The following is a 21,704-nucleotide window of genomic DNA, read 5'->3' on the forward strand; positions in this document are numbered from 1 at the left end:
TGCTAAAACATTGTTGTCTCATCCTGAACAAACATGAACCGGAAGATCTCCATGTCACATTGTGGTTCAAGGGTACTCCAGGACCGGACGGTAACTATGAGAGCCTCTTGGAGGAAGTAACCCCAACATCTGCAGTAGCAGACTGTATTTACCATGATGGGAAAAATAGAGCTGCAATTGCGGTCTCTCATGTTCCTCCAGAAATTCAGAGATTACATAGGACTGGGACTCCCTTCCATGTGTCCCTCTTCAAACCATATCTCGTGACTTGGCAAAGCCTAGGGTTTATGGTCAAAGAGGGCATAATGCAACCGATTGGGTTGAATCCTATCCAGGGAGTGGAGAATTTTTCAGTCCTTCCACCGGTCTATTCCGTGTACTCCTTCTCCATAGAACGGATTTGGAAGCAGGGAGTAGTGTTGACCATTGCGATAATCCTCAACAGACAGCATGATCATATTTATTGAATCCAGAGGATGAGCAGAGGTTGGTGGAAGTTCCACCTACCCTCTGGTCCCAAGGACCCTCTGATGTAGGGCTAGTAAAAGGAGCCCTACCAGTGCAAATTAGACCAAAAACGGAATATCGCCCATGTGTCCGGCAGTACCCTTTGAGACCCGATGCGACGGAAGGGATCCGACCGGTAATACAAGATCTATTGAAGGCAGGAGTCTTGATCCCCTGCCCCGATTCACCATGTAACACACCTATCTTTCCGGTAAAAAAGGCTCCTCCCTCCGTAGGTTGGAGAATGGTGCAAGACCTACAAGCTGTCAACAATGCTGTTGTTCAAAGAGCTCCTTGTGTCCCGGATCCGTATACGTTGTTAAATTCGTTGTGACCAGATGCTAAAGTATTTACTGTCGTTGATATTAGTAATGCTTTCTTTTCTGTCCCAGTTGATCCAGACAGCCAGTTCTGGTTCACTTTCACATACGCAGGACAAAGGTATACATACACACGATTGCCACAAGGATATGCTGAAAGCCCAACCATTTATTCGCAAGTAATGTCAGCTAGTATGGCCAAATTTGTACCACCAGGTGGTAGCCAGATTTTCTTGTACGTAGACGACATTCTGATAGCCTCTCATGACAAAGATACCTGCATCACAGACACTTTGGCCACCTTACATCACCTAGCCAGGGAAGGACATAAGGTCAGCAAGAACAAATTACAGTTGTGGTCCCTGACAGTAAAGTATTTGGGACATGAATTGAGTGCACAAGGACGCACTATTGTTCAAGACAGGAAGACGGCTATTCTCCAGGCACCCAAGCCATTGACAAAAAAGCAGATGATGTCCTATTTAGGCATCACTGGCTACTGCCGTAGCTGGATTCCAGATTATGCGCAAATTACGTCTCCTCTCTTGAAATTAATGTATGACGAAAGTATATCCATGTCAACAGCATTGAAGTGGACCCCAGAGGCGGAAGCGGCATTTGTGCAAATCAAACAAAGTCTGGTGTCTAGCTCGGCTCTAGCCCTACCAAATTATGACAAACCATTTGTTCAAACTGTCGATTGCAAAAGTCATTTTATGACTTCTGTATTGACGCAGCAATATGGAGAAAGGCTTCGTCCGGTTGCCTACTATTCTTCCAAATTAGACAGTGTTGCTTGTGCACTTCCTCCGTGCGTACGTGCAGTAATAGCAGCCTCTATGGCTATAGAGAGTTCTGCCGGAGTTGTGCTTTTCCATTCATTAATACTAAAAGTACCCCATGCAGTGTCAGCATTGCTGCTACAAACAAATATGACATTTCTGTCTCCAGCACGTCATCTTTCTTGTATGGCTACGCTCCTATCTCAACCCCATTTGACTATTGAACGCTGCACAACATTAAATCCTGCCACACTCTTGCCCATCCCAGTGGATGGAGAACCACATGACTGTGTGGAGGAAGCCCAACGAGTATCTAAATGTAGACCCGATTTAAAAGATACATCTCTTTCAGAGGGCACAGTGGTATTTGTGGACGGCTCCTCAAAGAAAAATCATCTAGGAGAAACGATGACTGGGTACGCGGTAGTGACACATGATAGTGTCCTACAAGCTGTCAAGCTACCTGCTAACATGTCGGCACAAGCGGCCAAACTGGTAGCTCTCACCGTAGCCTGCCAAATTTTCAGAGATCAATCTGTCACAATCTGTACTGACAGCCAATACGCATTTTCCACGGTGCATGTGTTCGCTCAACAGTGGAAAAATCGTGGAATGGAACTTCAACAGGGAAGCCTGTCACACATGCCACTCTGCTCACCAAATTATTAGAAGCAGTCCAGCTACCCAGTCAATTGGCTATTTGTAAATGTGCAGCGCATACAAAAGGGATTGATCTTATTTCCCAAGGTAATGCGTTCGCTGATGAATCTGCAAAAGCTGCTGCTGAAGGCCATCTTCATGTGGTTGCTGATCCTAACACACTTACAATTGATAAAGCAACTGAAGTAACACCTGATCTCTTGGTAGAAATGCAAAATCAAAGCCCGGACAGTGAGAGGAAATTATGGGAAAAACATGGAGCCGTCAAAAACAAGGACGGTCTCTACATGTGACCCCTTAACAAACCTGTGTTGCCCAAAAATTTGTATAAATGGGCAGCTATTTCAAGCCATGGTGTTTCCCATGTCTCGACAGGAGGGATGATTAAACAAATCGAAACAGTGTATACAACATTTGGATTTAATAATTTTTCAAAACAATTTTGTAAAGTATGCATGATATGTGCAAAACACAACGTGCAAGGGAATTTGAGACCTCTACGAGGAAAGTTCCCTGAACCACAATATCCATTTCAGACCATACACATGGATTATATTCAATTGAACAAAAGTGAAGGGAAAGAATTTTGTTTGGTCATTATTGATGCATTTTCAACATGGGTCGAGATCTTCCCCACAAAACATGCAGATGCATTAACAGTGGCAAAAGCACTGTGCAAAGACATAGTACCTAGGTATGGTATACCAGAAAAAATATATAGTGACAATGGACCGCATTTTGTAAACCAAGTTGTGAGAAACATTGGACAACTGTTTTGCATAAACCTAAAAAACCACTGTGCACATCACCCGCAATGAATGGGACAATTAAAAATAGGCTAAAGAAGGCGATGGAAGAAACAAACAGACCATGGACACAGTGCGTGGACTTAGTAAAAATGTATATAAACATCACAAGTACAGCAGGATTAACACCATATGAGACCCTTTTTGGCCGACCGTACAGATTACCTCAGTTCAGAAATCCATGGGAAATACCAAAAGAAGCAAACCTAGCTGATTATATGAGAAAGATGCTGGAAAAGCAAAAGGACAGGACCTCAAACATTGATGATCCCATCTCTCCACAGGACGACCCTAAAGTGGTACCTGGAGACTGGGTACTGATAAGAAGCATCAAGAGGAAACACTGGCACTCACCTAAGTGGGAAGGTCCATTCCAAGTACTGCTCACTACACCCACAGCCTTAAAAATAGGAGAAAGACAAACGTGGATACATTTAACACATTGTAAGAAAGTGATCTCTGTAAACCCAGTGTAAGTACGGAAAGTGAGCAAGTCTGATAATAGTGTGTGGCTCTGGTGTTAAGATCCAGAGCAGACACGAAAATCAGCAGAAGAAATTACAAGCCACTGACCAGAAACTTAGGACACTGACTTTAGGGAGATCCTGACTATGTCGCGCCATACACCATTATGGATGAAAACAGCATTGTGCTGCTGGGCATTAGTGTTAGGAGCCATAACAGTCACTATATGGGGAATGCACGTGTGGACACCATTAATGAAAAAGGGAATTGACTTTGGGGAAGTAGAGAACATCACAACCAGAACAGACGAAACTACAAGTGGAAATTCAATCCGCCGTGTTAAACGATATGTGGTTACCTCAAAGGGAGTAACCTGCTACAATCATGGGAGGCAGATACTATGCGGACTAAATCCTTGTTAAGACCAGGAAACATCCTACCAATGGTTTTATGCCTGTTACACCACGCCCAGGATCTATTATGTTGTACAGACACCCTTTTTGGCCCTCAGACAAGATAGCTGGATTGGTGATCCTGGACAATGGCTGGCTTATGATTTCTACATGACTACGGGTTTTCCCCGTGCCAGTCATTGGTGGGGAAATACCTTTCTGACGAATGGCTACCCGTCCGCCTGGCCACAAAATTCCTATGGGTGGACAGACGAAGCGTATAGTTGGAAAAATATCATATCAAACCTAACAGTCAGCGGCCGAACCAAAACAGTGACATTCACAATAAACTCGTTAAAATTCCCGATAAGCAGACCAATCGAACGGATATGTCACACGTTTGCACTGTGTGCATACAAAGCGGGGTATGATCCTTGCTGGAAGATTGTGCTATGCCCAAAGACACCAAATACAAATGCCTCAAGAGACACCACGAATCAAACAATACTGGGTAACCATCCAGGCGATGACGATGATGAAACTGATGAAGAAGACGACTACGACCACTATCTTCCAGATCTGTTCCCTGATCCAGGTGATTATGGTGAACCTGACAATGACCTCAACACCAACGATAAGACCTCCCGAGTGTAAATGTATTCTTACCATTGTTTAATGACCCTGCAGCTGAAAATCTGAATAAGAAGTGGTTGCTTAGTAACAATTGTTTACTTTTAGGTGAAGATGTAATACCGTTGGAATGCATGATAAACAGGGGGGAAATGTTGGAGTTATTCTGTAGATACACTGTTTTATTTTATCATGCATGTTTTGTGTTCTCTGCTCTGGTAGAATGTAGTTCTCTCTGCTCTGATAAAGTGTATTGTACTGATGTGATGGGTGAAGGTTACTTAAGATATGTGACATGACGTGTTTCTGCAAGTTGTGGTATCTCTGTGTGCACGCTAAGCTCTTTTTAGGACATGTGAAGATGACTCATGCAGGACGCAGCCGAAGCTGAGCAGTAAGATAAAGAATAGAGAATTGAATGTTCCAACCACAGTGTGATTGTGATACATCAGTCCTTTTGTCAGAAGAAGTGTGATTAATCATTAGATGTCTTAAACACATCTTAACCGAGCCCAAGATTAAAAAGGTTCTGAACATCCTGAATGTATTGTGCAATCAGCAGTTCTGCGGCAACAGCTCACGCGCTATCACTCTTCCCCTCAGGAGCTGTACCGCCCATGTATGTAGGGAAGTCCTAAATAAAAAGAGCGGGAGCGCAGGCCAGACTTTAGTGTAGCTTTGGTGTACAGCCTGACTGCACTCCTCGCGAGCTTAAATTGAATTCTATCTCTCACTTGTTTTATTGCCTGGTTGTCTCTTCCTCTTATCAAAGGTACAGTATTCTAAACCCGACAACCGGGATTCATCCGTGAAGAGAACACCTCTCCAACGTGCCAAACGCCAGCAAATGTGAGCATTTGCCCACTCAATTCGGTTACGACGACGAACTGGAGTCAGGTCGAGACCCCGATGAGGACGACGAGCATGCAGATGAGCTTCCCTGAGACGGTTTCTGACAGTTTGTGCAGAAATTCTTTGGTTATGCAAACCGATTGTTTCAGCAGCTGTCCGAGTGGCTGGTCTCAGACGATCTTGTCTCACCTTTAGAGACGGCTTATGGGACAGAAATGAACATTCAATACACGAGCAACAGCTCTGGTTGACATTCCTGCTGTCAGCATGCCAATTGCACGCTCCCTCAAATCTTGTGACATCTGTGGCATTGTGCTGTGTGATAAAACTGCACCTTTCAGAGTGGCCTTTTATTGTGGGCAGTCTAAGGCACACCTGTGCACTAATCATGGTGTCTAATCAGCATCTTGATATGGCACACCTGTGAGGTGGGATGGATTATCTCAGCAAAGGAGAAGTGCTCACTATCACAGATTTAGACTGGTTTGTGAACAATATTTGAGGGAAATGGTGATATTGTGTATGTGGAAAAAGTTTTAGATCTTTGAGTTCATCTCATACAAAATGGGAGCAAAACCAAAAGTGTTGCGTTTATATTTTTGTTGAGTGTAAGTTATAACCACATTCTTTCGAATTAGCCAGATTAAACACAGGCTATAGTGCTTTAAAAGCTTTTTAAAATCGTCCAGCATTGGTGCAGAATGGCATAAAACATGTTACAACCACGTTATTCTATTTAGCTAGATTAAATCCAGTTTAAAGTGTCTTAAATTCAGTCCTCAGTGAAGCGAAATGGTTTAAAACAAGTTACAACCACATTATTATCCAGTTTAAAATCATTTTAAATCAGAATCAGAATTGAATTTATTGCCAAGTAAGTTTGCACATGCGAGGAATTTGATCTGGTCATTGGTGCATAAACAATAGGAAAAGAAAAACTTCTGTAAGAAATAAAAAGAGTCAAACAGACAAAACTATATTCAGTGTTAAATAAATAAAACACAATGGAATAGGACAGTGCAACTCGAGAAGACGAGAACGTGTTTTAAACCATGAAAAAATAGTTTAGACCAATCAGTCCTTAATGCAGCACTTAAAAAATGACAAAAAATAAAATTAATCAACTGATTTATCACTTATACAAGTAGACAGAATTGTCTTGGATATCATGTTCATCGTCTGATTCACCGACAATTAATCGCTTATAAGTGATTATTTGTTTATTTATCTGGATCCCCATTAGCTGCAGCAGAGGTGCAGCTACTCTTTCTGGGGTCCACGCAAGTCAACAAACACAATACACAGAAATCAAAAATGCATTCAAAAATATATAAAATAAGAAATAATAAAAAAAAGGAAAAAATAAAACAAAAACAATCAAGTTCCAATCAAATTAATCATCACATCTCATCAATCCATATACATAAAAACTTATCTATAAATGATCAAAAGTTAAACCCAGATTGCTTGCTATATCCACAAATGTTGATTTAGAAGTTCCTTAAAAGAACATTCATTCAAAGTGAGTTTGATGCATTCCAGCCATAGATTCCTTCGTCTTAGATGCATGCTGGAAATCCGTGACTGAATTATTCGATGAAAAATAGTTATTGATTTGCTCATATACAATAGACTCCATGATTTTTCCTAACACAGGTAGAATACTTATTGGTCGACTGTTTAAAGTCAAGAACGGAATTTTCTTATTTTTCAGTAGTGGAATAATTTTAGCCTGTTTCCACACTTGCAGACACGTGTTGTAAGCAAAACTGAGGTTTATTATACAAACTAGAACAGGAGCGATCCAGTCAGTTGCTAGTCTGAGAAGCCTACTGTTAAGACCGTCAACATCCGGGGGCTTGTTTTTACAGGATTTCAAGTATTCCTTTACCTTATTTATACTTACTTCATCAAATTTAAACCTGATGTTTTTATTGTTCATAATTTTGTTTCTTATCAATAGATAGGATTTAACATTACTCAGATTAGGCATATTTTCTCTTAATTTATCTAGTTCGCTTATAAAGTAATCATTAATATAATTAGCAATATCGACTGGCTTTGTTATGAATTTACTATTTACCTCAAGAAAGGATGACTTTATTCTATTTTTCTTACCGGTCAACTGATTTTAAATATTCCATATCTTTTTGCGATCAGTTCCTGCTTTAAAAACTCGATCCTCAAAAAACATTTTCTTTTTCTTTCTATTAAGTTTAGTGACATCCTGCATCATTTGTGTGAAGTCAGAAACTGATCCATTAATGACTCAGCTGATCCCTTGAAGACAGGACAAGTGTTTTTCATGTGATGTGCTCACGTTGGGTAGAATTCCCAGAATTCAACCCCTGATCAAGATGAGGATCACCTGAGCGTCTTGTTGTTCCTGCTGGTCTACAGAACAACAAATGGCCTCGTTCTCATCACATGGTCTTCTACAGAGGTGTCATTCCCAGCTGACTTTGTGAATTAACCTTTTTAAAAACCACAATTTAGACTTTTTTCTTCCTGTAGGCTCTCCTGCTATTTCAGTGTCAAGCACCTGATTTGACTTTGGGCTTTACTCGTGGAGAACCCACTCCACCAACAAAGACGGGACTGTTGGAAATTCTGTCTTCAAGAACTCAACTCACATTTCCATAAGACTGAAGAACGCTCTGATCACACATGAATGACAGCAGAAACCATCAGGACATGGGTAGAAACAAGTCATTTGGAGGTTTAGGTTGAGATGGAGACTAAACAGCAAGGGTCTGGAAAGCCCAGAGAACATTTAAGAACTAGTGGTAATGAAGTACTTTCCTGATAAAGCCGCTAAGGGCATTAACATAATACTGGGCTAGACTACAGACAGGAAGGATGGTAGGAGGGGGTGCAAGCATAATCTGTAAATGTTCAAATGAACCCCAGATCAAAGGCAAAAGCAAGACTTTGCATCTAATCAGAGCAAAGATTTGAAAATGTTGAATCTTTCTTCATGTAAAAACTAAAACTGAAACCTGGACAGAATTTACCTGTTAGTATAGCATCTGTATTTTAATGGATTGGGTGGTGGCCAAGAAGTTAGTGTGCTTGATTCCAGAGCAGAAGGTTCTTGGCTCAAGACCACCTGTGCTCACTCTCAGTGTACCAGGGCTATTCCACAGGGCACTGGTCTACTACGATCACACACGATGCAAAAAAGTGCAAAAACGGGATGAGACGCCTTAATCTGGCTTGCCTCCTAACAGTCTTACTTAATAAAGTGCAGACCTGGCAACCCACCCAAAAACAAAAGAGAGGAGCTAAAGCTGTTAAACTCTGAACAAAAAACGCAACAAACGCTGCTTCAGCTTCAAATGTTTTACTGCCATGGAGCCCAATCAAACCGGTTTCAAGCCGTACTCACTATAAATACCCCGTTTAGGGCCCCTTCACACATAGTTAGTACGAATGTGGATGAAATGCGTATTAAGCAGGAATCGTATGCAATATGTGTAAAATTGGAGCTGCCTCCAACACCTCGTATACCTGTTGCTCCGACTATTTGCGCACACCAGCAGTGTGCGCTGTGCGAGACCATCGAACCCTCTCGCGGCAGGTGTCGGCCGAATTCCAGGTGACACACACGAACATCTAACACCGCTCATTTTGGCACTTAGAAAATGTGTGGCCATTTGCGCTATTAGCACGAAAACAGTCAGCAGATGATCACTTTCAAGCTGGCTGTGAAATTTGTCTACGTTCCCCCAGGAGTGTGGCGTTGCAGAGTACACGTGGCTTGCCAAAGTGTCAGCTCCCCGCACAACACGTGTACATGTTTTGCACACTCCCACCCCCCAACGCATGCGTACATGTGTGTGGTTCACGCGTCCCCCCGCAGGCGAGGCACCTCTCATCTGACCACAGAGCGACACCTTGGTCTGGATGCTGAACATATGGGGGCGTGGCTGCCATACATGGTATGCCGTACAAGGTACTCACTACACACCGGGAGCAACTAGGGCAGGGGTGGCTAAGTTTGGTCCTCGAGAGCCACCTTCCTGACACTCTTAGTTGTCTCCCTCTTCCAACACACCTGAATCCAATGAAAGGCTCATTAAAAGTCTGCTAACGAGTCTTTCATTGGAATCAGGTGTGTTGGAGCAGGGAGACAACTAAGAGTGTCAGGAAGGTGGCTCTCGAGGACCGAACTTTGCAACCCCTGAACTAGGGAATCAAGGACCTTGCCCAAGGGCCCTTAGTGATTTTCAAGTCAGGTCAGGCTGAGATTTGAACCAAAGATCTTCTGGTCTCAAGTCCAATGCTTAACCACTAGACCATCATGTCCCCTAAAGTATCTCTAGTTTAATGGCTCATTTGTAAAGTCAGTATACAAGTCATTTGAGTAACAGGTATAACATCAAACTCACTGTCAAAACTTCTCTTTTCAACAGCAAAACTCTCTTGTTTGCTAACTGCTGTGGCAGATACCAGAAGAAATGAGAAATATGACTGCAAAGACACAAATGAGCTGTGAAACACAGTGATCACAACACTGACACAAGGAGGACACAAGCCAAGTTAGTGGAGGGAAAAAACAAAAACCCAAACATCTCTCCATCTCCTTCACTCTGCTGCTCGTCATGTGACCTAAGAAGGTTTGTGCACATGACAACACTCCAGAGAATGAGTGTTCTAGCATCTTATCACGCACTCTTCCCCCCCCACACTCACCCAATAATGATGTCTTTGTCGAGTACAAACTCACAAACACATGTGGCACACACACACACACACACACACACACACACACACACACACACACACACACACACACACACGAGGCTCCACTCTATCACACTCTATTAAGAGACTGACACAGACTTCTTATTTCAGGACTTTTTTTTCCATTTTAGCTGTTTCTGGAAAATGAGTTTTGCTGGGTAATCAAAGTCCACCACATCTGATTATTAATTAAAGTATATTTCCACCTTTTGCCATCTATGTATTTCTGTGCATAACCACCAAATCTATCTAACAAGAGATTGAGTACTAGGAAGTAATTTACAGGAAAACAATAGTAAGACCCTTCGGCTGCTCCCTTGTTTTCACTCAGGGTCACCACAGCAGATCCCAGGTGGATCTGCATCTTGAATTGGCACAAGTTTTACACCAGATGTCCTTCCTGACACAACTCAACGTTACATGGAGAAATGTGACAGGGGTGAGGTTTGAACCAGGAACCTTCTGGATTGAAACCAAGTGCACCAACCAACTGGCCACGACCCCTGTCCCTTTATTTTTTAGCGGTGCCAATTCTCGGATAACACACTCGTGTATCATGTCCACATTGGCTCCGTAATTTCAACATCCACTCCAGTCTGTACGTCGATTAGCTACTGTGAGTGTGCAATGGCATCAGTAGGCAGGGTGCACTTATTTAAAGGCCTAAGCTCAATTTTATTCTTCTATCATCCACAGATATCCACAATACAATGATAATGACAAGTGGATGACAAGGATGAGAAACTGGGTCTGTTGTTAACTTGTATCATGAGGAGAAGCTGTTTAATCCTTCACAGTGTGGTTAATCCACAGTGTGTGTGTGTGTGTGTGTGTGTGTGTGTGTGTGTGTGTGTGTGTGTGTGTGTGTGTGTGTGTGTATATATATATACACAGGGGCAGATCCAGAATTTTGTAATGTGGGGGGCATGGATTTGTAAATGTGTCATGGTTGCGTTTCCCTTGGGGGGTCTGGAGGCATGCCCCCACCCTCAGAAAATTTTAAATTTTTAGATGCCATTTCCTGCATTTTGGTGCATACAGTCTTTCACCACAACATGCAATCACAAAAAAAGACACATTATAACCTGTTTTTATTCATTTGAACTTGTATTTTATAATTGTGAATGTGATCCTATGACGTTATGATGACAACTAACAGAAAACGTTTAAACTGTCTTTGGCTAAAAAGGTGAACAACCTTGCTACACTTTGTTGAATCACAGTCTGGTACAAATTTATCTGAGTTACATGTTGCTGAACAGTGTGTTCACAAACAGCAGTCAGCAGATTTTTTGGTCCATGAAAAGGGTTGGGGGATCTGGATCTGCCCCTGGTGTGTGTACGTATGTGTGTGCACGCGTCTCCACAGCTATATGGGTAAAGCGGTAAAGCGTGGCTGACACTGTGGGTAGCCTGAGTGGGACAAATGAAGTCTGAACACTGATTAGCTCAGCTAACAGGCTAACCTTTGTGCAGGTGTTTATTAAAACATTTTGGGGGGGGGGGCTGAGTGGTGGTTCTCATAACCATTTTGCTTTGGTGTGGCCATTAAAAAATATGACCATCTTATTTAATCAGTAATCAAGGATTAACTGGACCTAATATCCTCAAACTACCAATAGCTGCTAAAAACGCTAACACTGTTAGCATCCAAAATTACCTCACACGATAATTTCACTCGACGCAAATAAGTCTCCGAAGATTCGTTCTGAGAATTAACCACACAAGCCACATTATTACAGGTATTTGTAATAAAATGCTCAAAAAAAATAAATAAATAATAACAGACTGACCGGAGCGAAAACACACCAGCTGTCACTCCAAAGTGGCCACGCCCCTAATGCGCTCAAAGAGCAGACATGGGGTAATCACAATCTGTAATCATACTCGATTCTAATCATTACATTTTTCATGTAATCTAATGTAATGTCTAATTTTAACCAAAACAGATCATTGTAATTTAATTGTAATCTTGGGAGAAAAATTGTAATTGTGACAATTATGTCAAGATTATTCTAAAATAAAATTGATTATCTTAAATAGTTCATCAACAAATTTGTTCAGAACTATTTAAGATAAATAACAAATAATAAGATAAATAAGAAATAAGAAATAAAAATGTCTGCCAAAGATGATTACAATAACAACTGTTTTAACAGAAAAAAACAGCTGCATCCAAGCCAGTGTATCCAGAGTCTTTTTCCAAACCGTTCATCCTCTGACTAATAAAATATGGTCGCTGCTTTTTTTTTTTTTTGCATTATGCTTCCTAACTAACAGGTATTACTGCTCATCAAAACAACTTCACATAGGGAGGTTTTGATCTTGATGATCCAATTCCATCATGATCTGTTGTAATTTAAAAACAAAAAAAAAAATTACAGTATGTGAAAAAGGTTCAACTGCAGACCGCCTTTCCCGTCCTTTCAGGGTTCAGACTTCATGTCAGCGTTGTCATATAAATTTATGCTTTGATACAACAAACTCGGACTCTTGTCTTATCTACTAGAGCCCGACCGATATATTGGCCGGCCGATATTATCGGCCGATATAAGTCCTTTTCAAAGTACTCACTATCAGCCGAAATTTTACCGATAGAACGGCGATAATTTCTCATAAACAGAACAGTTACTGAAATAATGTTTGTGTCAGCAATGTAAAATGTCCTTTCACCGTTTGTCCAGTAGATGGAGCTCTGAGAGCTGCTTATACCCCTGCTTAAATGTGTTCATCACCGGCCCCTATAGTTCGCAGTCACACTGCACTGATTGGCTGACAAAAGCATACAAGTACATTTATAAGCATGTTGTTTGTAATAACTTTGCGATTACATTCACCCCACATTTCTCCTGTTTCAGTTCAACTCAGTTTGATTAACTCAGTCTATGTAGTAAGATTAGATGTATTTCACAACTCTTTTTAAGGATATGTATTTGTTAATTTCACAAAGGTTTAATTCTTGATTGCATTTTTGAACTTGAAAATTCTTATCTGTTATAAAGTTAATCAATATGAGGACAAAGCTTCAGCTTTTAGCTCATACCTTTTTTGTTAAGAGTCCAAAAAAGAACATTTTATTAATTAAAATAAATAAATAAAAATAATATCGGCTGATTTATCAGCTATCGGCAAATCAGCCAATTTATCGATTATCTGCATTTTTTTCATCCAAATATCGTTAGCGGCACCTGCCTCAAAAAATCCATCGGTCGGGCTCTATTATCTACTACTGGACGTCACAGTGATCAATGACAGTCAACCAGCTGGAATTATAAAGGAGTTTACTGAGGCCGTTCACACAACATGAACGGGACAAACAGAGGGAAGTGCGGGTTTTCCTTACAAATTTCCTGCCTTGCCTTTTCCTCTCGTCTACTGAGGCAGATGACACAGAGACGTCCGTCCTCAGCACTTGGAAAAGTGAAAAGCAGGACCTGGCATCTGCAACGTGATTGTTTTGCCGGATTCATCTGCAGATTTTCTTCTGCAAGAGACTTTTTGTCCAAATGATCAGCTCCAAGCCACCACGGTTTGTTTTGTTTTGTCTCCATACTGGTTTTGCTGCATTGAGGTTCAAACACTCTGAGTGATTTACACCGTGTGACGTGACGTGCAGATAGTTAGTCACTGTGACTCTATGGAACAGAAAATCTGGAGTCATGGAGTAAGTATAGAGCTGCCCAGTACATCATCATCGTGGAATAACGTCACTCAGGAATTCCTATGGTCTGAACGCCACATCCTGAAATGTCCCATATGTGACCCATGATGTCATTATGGGCAGAACCGAGGACGTCCCATCAGCAGACTGAGTGACCTGATTTGCAGCAGCATGAGGAAGAAGAATTTTAATGTCAAATTCCACACGCACACCTCCACCTAAAGCATTAGCAACATGCTGCGACACGCCATCAATGATTAACCCGCTGCTTTGTGAGACACCACTGGCGTGGTCGCTGTCATTCAACATTCACCTGTCAGGTCTAACATCAACACCGAGAAAAAATACAGAGCAGCAAAAAAAACTGCACTTCCTGTCACCCCTTAAACACATATTCTTACAAATAAAGGTTGTTCTTGCGTTTAGGACTGTACATACGACGCTAATCCTTTTCCCGTCATGAGAGGCTGCAAACATAATGAGGCAGATGAGGAACTCCAACCTCAGAAGGCTGTCGGACACACTCCAGGAAACAGATATGCTTTAAAGCTCAAATATCAAATAGCTGTATCGATAAGATTTCAGAGTAAAGACGATGCAAAACCCACAAGGCTTTCAAAGTCACAGATTTCACTTATTTTCAGTCATATGCATTTTATTTTCACTTACTTCAAAGTGCAACACGTCTCATATCAACGTGGGTTGATTTGATTTGGGTCTGATTTTCAAATCAGATTAGCTCAAGTTAATTAGAAAGAAAAGACAGTTAAACCTGAAGGTGGAGATTAATATTTGTGACAGAATTTTTTTTTTTTAGTAACTTACTTTTATTCATTTTTCTTCTTTTTATTCCCAAAAACCAACAAACTGTAATTTTCAAAGTTTGATTTATCTTTACCTCCTTTAGGGCCCCTTCACACATAATGCGAATTTGGTCGAATTACGGCGAAACAGCACCAAAAAGTTCGAATTAGCGCACCACGAAACATCGCGCTGATGGGCAAGCATGCACGATCCCGGTGCGACGGTTCATACACGTGACGGTGTCTTTCGAGCAGGAACACAGCTCGCACTGTGGGACAAGCTGCACCACATCGCGCTGCTCATATGGAGGAAAATAAAATAAAAACCAGCTGTATAATTAATAAATATCACTGGGTTGATAAAAATAATACATAAAAGGGGACGCAATACAGAACTCCCGTAGTTAAATAACTGTGGTTAAATAATAATAAAAAATGGCATTCACGGGATTTGAACCCACACAGTCTGATTGCCAGACAGAAACTTTACCACTGCACTACAATCACTGCCTTATAACAGCAGCGTGCAATGGTTAAAATCAACAAGCAGATAAATGTAGTTTCTGAAAAATGCGCTGTGATAACTGACCAAACGGCATTTGGTACGGCGTATTTCCACTGATACGTGAGTGGAAGTGGTGTATTTGTCGTACTGTCATCCTGTCATATAGTCTTGTGGCGTGCCGCTCAGTGTCCTGTCAGACAGACGTGAAGTTCAGATCGCCTGCTGTGTGTCCACATGAACTGACGGTTCGGTCCAGCTGGAACAGCCTGTCAATGTGCGCGCTCTCCAGCCCGTTGCAGAAGTGATATATATTTTTATGTACTTTGATGGGAAGACAGCAAGCGCACACACGCACGTGTCCGTCAAAACACGGTGCATGTTCTGCAGCTCTGATGTCCAGGAACAGAGTTGTCAACAGCTGCTACGCCCCCGTCTGTTCAGCGCACAGACCAAGGTGTCACTCTGATCAGCAGTGGTGGGACACATGTTCGTGTGTGTCACCTGTAATTTGGCCAACACCTGCCGCAAGAGTGTTCAATGGGTTCGCACAGTGCACACTCTGTCTTTAAGCCACTGGCAGCTACAATTCTACACGTTTTGCATACGATTCCTCCTTCATGTGCACTTTATGTGCAAATCGACCAAATTTGCTGTGTGTGTGAAGGGGCCCTTAGGAATAACTGATACAATTGCTTCTTTCCATGAGGCTGGTGTTTCCCTGTTGGTCAGAACCCAATCAAAAGTCCTCAACAAAATAGGTGTCAAGACCTCCTTCAGACTTTTGTAGCACTCTGAACTGAATCCGTCCGCTCCTCGAGATTTATTAGCTTTCAATCTGGCAACAGCTGGATTAATTTCTTCTTTAGTGATTTGTGAGATTAGTGCTTTATTTCCTTCTGCTGTAAGTTTTGGTAAGTTTACAGATCTGAGTAATTTCTCCATTTCCTTGTCAGCACTTACACTGACTTGAGGTTGTGAGTATAATTTTTTACAGTATGCTTTAACACCACTTTTGATCTCTTCGGTTTGATATGTCTTGTTGGTTTTAGGGTCTCTTATCTTGTAAATAAAATTCCTTTGAGGAGTCATTTTTAATGATGGACATAGCAGTTTGTAGTCTGAAAGATCCACAAACTGCCATTTAAGATCTATTTAAGATAAAACAGAATCTTCACTTGCACTTTTAAAAAACCGATTAGTGTTGTTCTGCACCTTTTATAGAAATAAAGGAGTAGTTTTCAGACACTTGTCTGCAGCTCATTCTGTTAAAATGAATAAATAAAATTGTGAACTCAGACTAGTAAGCCCCATCAAATAGAGTCGAGTGAACCTTGCAGTGAAAATACTGTATAATTTAGAGATTCCCAAAGTATGGGCCACAGTCCCTTGGCGAGTTATAAAGGCGCTGCTTAAGTGGTCATAATCTTCAAATAGTCAAATTGAAGAGTTTAACCTCTTAGATTAATAATCAAATTATAGGCCAATATTTTTTCTTTAGTATTTTGTAATAAAGTTTAAAATAACCCAAAACATTTGTTTGTTTAAAACAAGAGTCATCAGGAGATGACATGCCCCCCACCCCCCCACAAATCAGTAATACAAAGTGTCGCAGGATCACTCAAGTACACCCTTATGCTAAATATGAATGAAACTGGTCAACTGGTTCTTGACATATTGTGATAACAAGCGAAAACGGAGGGACGGAGGACCATGCTGAGCACTCTATGCCCCATATGTCACATCAAGAGGACAAAAATGTAATGAGAAGTAAGAAAACGAGTGAGTGAGTGTGCTGAACGGACCACCCCCATGGTTCACGGTTTGCATAAGTGTGATTTCATGACTCGCTTTTAAAGTAATACCTGTGTTAGTTTCAATGCAGTCCTGGTAGCAGTGGTAGAGAGTGCCACTGCGCGTGCACAGTCGTAAGCACAGGCTGTTAAAAGCAGCTATAGACAAGTTTGGTGCATATTCATAATCGTAACAGTCATATCAGTAACAGTGAAAAGTTTGAGTATAAGAAATCTAGCTGTGTTCAGGCAGCCTGTAAAAACAGCCTCATAGAGAGTTTCAGCTGCACGTTCACACAGCCACATTAAAACCAGGCTAAAACCGGGCCAACATGGTGTCATGAGCCGATCGCTACAGAGAGCAGACTCTGCACACGCCTGGATCCAAAAGCTGACAGACTCTCTCAAAACATTAAGAGAGTTGAGGAGAAAGTGTTTGTCGTCTCCTCTCTGTGCAGTCTTGAGCTCAATGACCGCTGGATGCGTGTACACAGCCGAGAAAGAAAAAAAACAGCAGAACAAAGATCAAAATTCATAAAGTAGCATGACTTTTTGACATATATTTTTTCTTCTTCCTGACTCTTTAGTTTGTACAGCCGATTTTTAAACAGACTTTTTTTGGGGGGAACAACGTAAATGAGCAATCTTCTGAAAGTAAATAAAGAAGCCGTGATCCTGAAAACGCCCACTGAACTGCGATGGAAGCTCAATATCGTTACGCTCTCGCTGAGGTACATTTGCCATGAAATGTCACGTTATTCTTTGGATTTTCCCCAACAGACATAATTTCACCTGTTCTGATTGGCTGAAATTGTGATGGGATGTAGCTTTTGGTTTTGTTTTGGGTTTTTTTTTCGTTTACACAGCTTATGCGCATGCTCTAGTCTTCTTCTGTTTTTTCCTGGGGACATAACAGCACCACACACAGGCCTGGCATATGTACTACAAAGTTAAACGAAGCTTTGAGGCACAGAATTTGCCTCCAATATTTTTTGTAATCGAATTATTCGAGTTATTCGACTAATCGTTTCAGCCCTAGTAGCAGCAGAAGTTAAACTTTACAAAGTGGCACACTGAGTAAATATAAAGTATTTTAATCTGATCTGTTGAGTCCTTTCAGACGGATTATCATCACAAACTAAAACTGTTGTCCACATAAGACACCCTTGTTTTGGACGAAGATATTTGGAACTGCTTCAATTCCTTTTTGTGGAAATTGCTTGCACATAAACTGCAGTGTTTTTAAAGAAGTCCTTCAGTGTTTGTCTGCTCTGGGTGCATTTCTCAGCCTGAGCTGGAGGACACCATCACTCTGTCCCACCAACAAGAAGAAAAAAATAACTTATTTTAAAAGCTGAAAGTCCTTTCTAAAATTATTTTATTAGCATCACGGCGCTCCATGTATTCAGTCAGCATTCCAAACAGACAGCCGTCGTTTCTTCATCTTTCTGCTAGCGATGCAAATCAATCCCATTAACGATCCACCAAGACAAAAAAAAAAGTTAAATTACCCTGTTAACAGCAACATGGCATTAATGATGAGTGCCTCTTTATCAAGTTTGTGGACGACACCACCCTCATCGGACTCATTTCGGATGGGGATGAGTCTGCCTACAGGAGGGAGGTGGACCGACTGGTGACCTGGTGCAGCAGCAACAACTTGGAGCTCAACGCCCAGAAAACAGTGGAGATGATCGTGGACTTCAGGAAAGCCACAGCCCCCCGCCCTCCCTCGCCCTCACCAACAGCCCCATCACCACTGTGGTCTGTCACCGCTTCCTCGGCACCACCATCACGCAGGACCTCAAGTGGGAGTCAACCATCAGCTCCCTCATCAAGAAGGCCCAGCAGAGGATGTACTTCCTGCGGCAGCTGAAGAAGGCCAAGCTGCCTGTCCAGCTGATGGTGCAGTTCTACACGGCCATCATCGAGTCCATCCTCTGCTCCTCCATCACGGTGTGGTACGCTGGGGCCACAGCCAGGGACAGACACAGACTGCAGCGCATTGTGGCCTCTGCTGAGAAGGTGATCGGCTGTAGCCTTCCATCTCTCCACGACCTGCACGTATCCAGGACTCTGGGCCGAGCAGGTCGGATCACAGCTGACCCTTCTCACCCTGCACACGGTCTATTCAAACCACTCCCCTCGGGCAGGAGGCTACGGTCCATCCGGACCAGAACCTCCCGCCATAAGAACAGTTTCTTCCCCTCTGCCGTTAGACTCATGAACTCCTCATAACTCAGTCACCTTAAGCTTAACTCTGTCACTTTATCATTTTATCACGGGTCACTTTAGACAATGTACTTTGGTTTTTAATTGCACTCCTCCCACTGCACTGTTTTTTCTGTTTCTCTGTTTTTCTGTTGCACACAGCCTTTCATATTTCATATGTCATTTTTTTTATCTTATTTTGACACATATGTTATATTTTATCTTAGCATTTTATCTCTTCTTAATGTTGCACCATTATATCGAAGCAAATTCCTAGTCTGTGAATCCTGTTCACTGGCAATGGCAATAAACTTCTTCTGATTCTGATTCTCAGATTACAGAGGTGGCGCTATGACATCGTTTCAGAAAGGCCGTGGCTATGGGTATGGACCCATATCTACAGAGACTGTTCTAAAGATACGGAGGGTATTCCTCAGTGACGTCATGTCTTACCAACCAATCAGAATGCGCAAATATGTCAGTACCCATGCGCAGCTGTCATTATTGTATGCGTTGCTTAAGGCTTAAAGCCTTTGAAACAATCCCTGTAAGCCTTAACTTTCACAGTCCACTAATGATACTGTATACGAAATTCAATGGGAGCGGTGTGAGTTTGGTAGTTGGAATTAGGGCTAGCGGCCAGTGATCACCTTAGTATTTCTCTCTTTCTTGTTGTTTAATGCTGGCAAATTATACAGTATTTTTTGTCTTTCTGATGCCTGATTCTGTTTTTTCTCTCTGTTTAAGGTGCAGCTCCATCCAGAGATGGGAGTTGTATTCGTGTTGGCGATCCTCCTGTCCTGTGTGCCAATAGCATTTCTTGTATATTGGTCTGTGAATTGTTCTGTAATTTATGTTTGTAGAATGGACCAAGCAGAGGGTCACCCGTTTGAGTCTGCTCTGCTTGAGGTTTCTTCCTCAGAGGGAGTTTTTCCTTACCACTGTTGCTCTGGGGGTTGGTAAGGTTAGACCTTACCTGTGTGAAGCGCTTTGAGGCAACTCTGTTGTGATCTGGCGCTATATAAATGAAAATAAATTGAAACTGAAATTTTTGCCCCCGTTTGACCCACGCATGTGCAGATGCGTTGCGCACTTCGCTTATTCTCCTCGTTCTGTACCTTTAGCAGTCCCGCAGAAGATACGGATGTATGTATCCTTAGCCACTTTGTTTCAGAAAAGTTCTGTATTGCTTGTCAACATGAAACCGCAAATCCGCCATTTTCAGATTTACCAGTTTTCAAAAGGCAGGTTTTAAACGCCGGTTTCACGTGAACGAAACACCAACACGTCACAAAACTTTTGGGGATACACCTGAACTTGTCTCCGTGTGGACGGGGCCTAGTGAGGGAAGCCACCAAGAAGGGAGACAACTGAAGGAACTAAAGGCGCGATTGGAGGAACTCTGCATAGAACAACTTTTGCCTGTGACGTCACGCACAGCCTGATCGTGGAGGAGCTCAGATGAGGAATTTTTCTGAGCAGTTTGTTACGAAGCAGTCAGGAGACACCGGACCAGATCTGATCCGTTTTCTTGGTCTGGATCCACTTCACCAGCAGAGCGACGCAAAAGACAATTCTGCACATCTGCAATAGTTTTAGCATGAAATCAGTTTTAGTAATAATCTAACAACTTTATGGTAGGTAAATGTTTTTCAAATTAAAATACGACAATGATTGTTAAATGTAAGTGTTTAGGGCACATTTTTTAAAGGTGAATAAATAAAATATGAATTAATAATAGGTGTGGGAAAAGTGACTTTTGGAGCTCCGGATAAGAAGTGTTAAAAAGCGGGCACCTCCTCGGCGGTCCTCCGCAGCGCCTTCTCCCGCTCGTACTGGGTGACCAGCTGCTCGTTGTCCTCCTTCAGCAGCTCCAGCTCCACTTCGTGCTCCTGGTTGACCGCGAACACCGAGTCCAGGTTCTCCAGTACAGCCACGACCAGCGGCATCAGCTCCTTCACCACGTCCTCGTCGTACTTCTCGATCAGCCGCTCGAACTCGCGGTAGATGGAGCTGGCCAGACCGGAGACCCGCTCGGACATCACGGCCGAGTTCCCGGACTCGTCCTGATACAGGACCGCGTCGTCCAGCTCCATTTTTCCTGCTAACCAGCTAGCCGCCGCTGCCGAGGCTCACCGTCCCGATACTTTCGGCGCAGTAATCAAACCGCGTTTCTTAGATCATAGTTCGGTTGTTGTTGTTGGAGAGGCGCCGCCGCACTTTATAATCCGCCCGCACTCCTCCTCCTGTGGGCAGCTCGTTAGCAACAGAACTGAAAGTCTTTCTGGCTCCGGAGACTTTCCCGTCCAACAGATGAGCTGCTGCCTTCACGTACTGTCGGAAATACGACTATCACATGCTCCCAACGCAGGAAAACCGTAAACACCAGAGAACACTTCAGATCTCAACTGAAGTGTTACTGCGCAAAATTTTGACCTAAATATTTTTTTATTTATTTACTTATTTTTTTTTCTTTTTTTTTTGCCAATTTAGTTTAATTTCGTCTGCACTGTTGTCACTCAAGCAGTTAAGCGCGCTTGTTTCCGCGCAGAAGGTTCCCGGTTCAAGCCCCAC

The 21,704-nt window shown here is 42.3% G+C and overlaps 1 protein-coding gene across 1 annotated transcript in view; it reads right to left on the bottom strand.

Annotated features, from left to right (window-relative positions):
- The window catches only part of spag9b (sperm associated antigen 9b), a 76,901-nt gene extending 55,469 nt beyond the window's left edge, over positions 1-21,432 (bottom strand). Inside the window, exon 1 of the mRNA XM_034193239.1 lies at positions 20,927-21,432. Coding sequence (XP_034049130.1) covers positions 20,927-21,226 — 300 coding nt within the window. The 5' untranslated portion in view covers positions 21,227-21,432. The remainder of the gene's footprint in view (positions 1-20,926) is intronic.
- Positions 21,433-21,704: the final 272 nt, after the last annotated feature.

This window comes from Thalassophryne amazonica, chromosome 18 (genome assembly GCF_902500255.1).
Source record: "Thalassophryne amazonica chromosome 18, fThaAma1.1, whole genome shotgun sequence".
NCBI classification, from domain to species: domain Eukaryota; kingdom Metazoa; phylum Chordata; class Actinopteri; order Batrachoidiformes; family Batrachoididae; genus Thalassophryne; species Thalassophryne amazonica.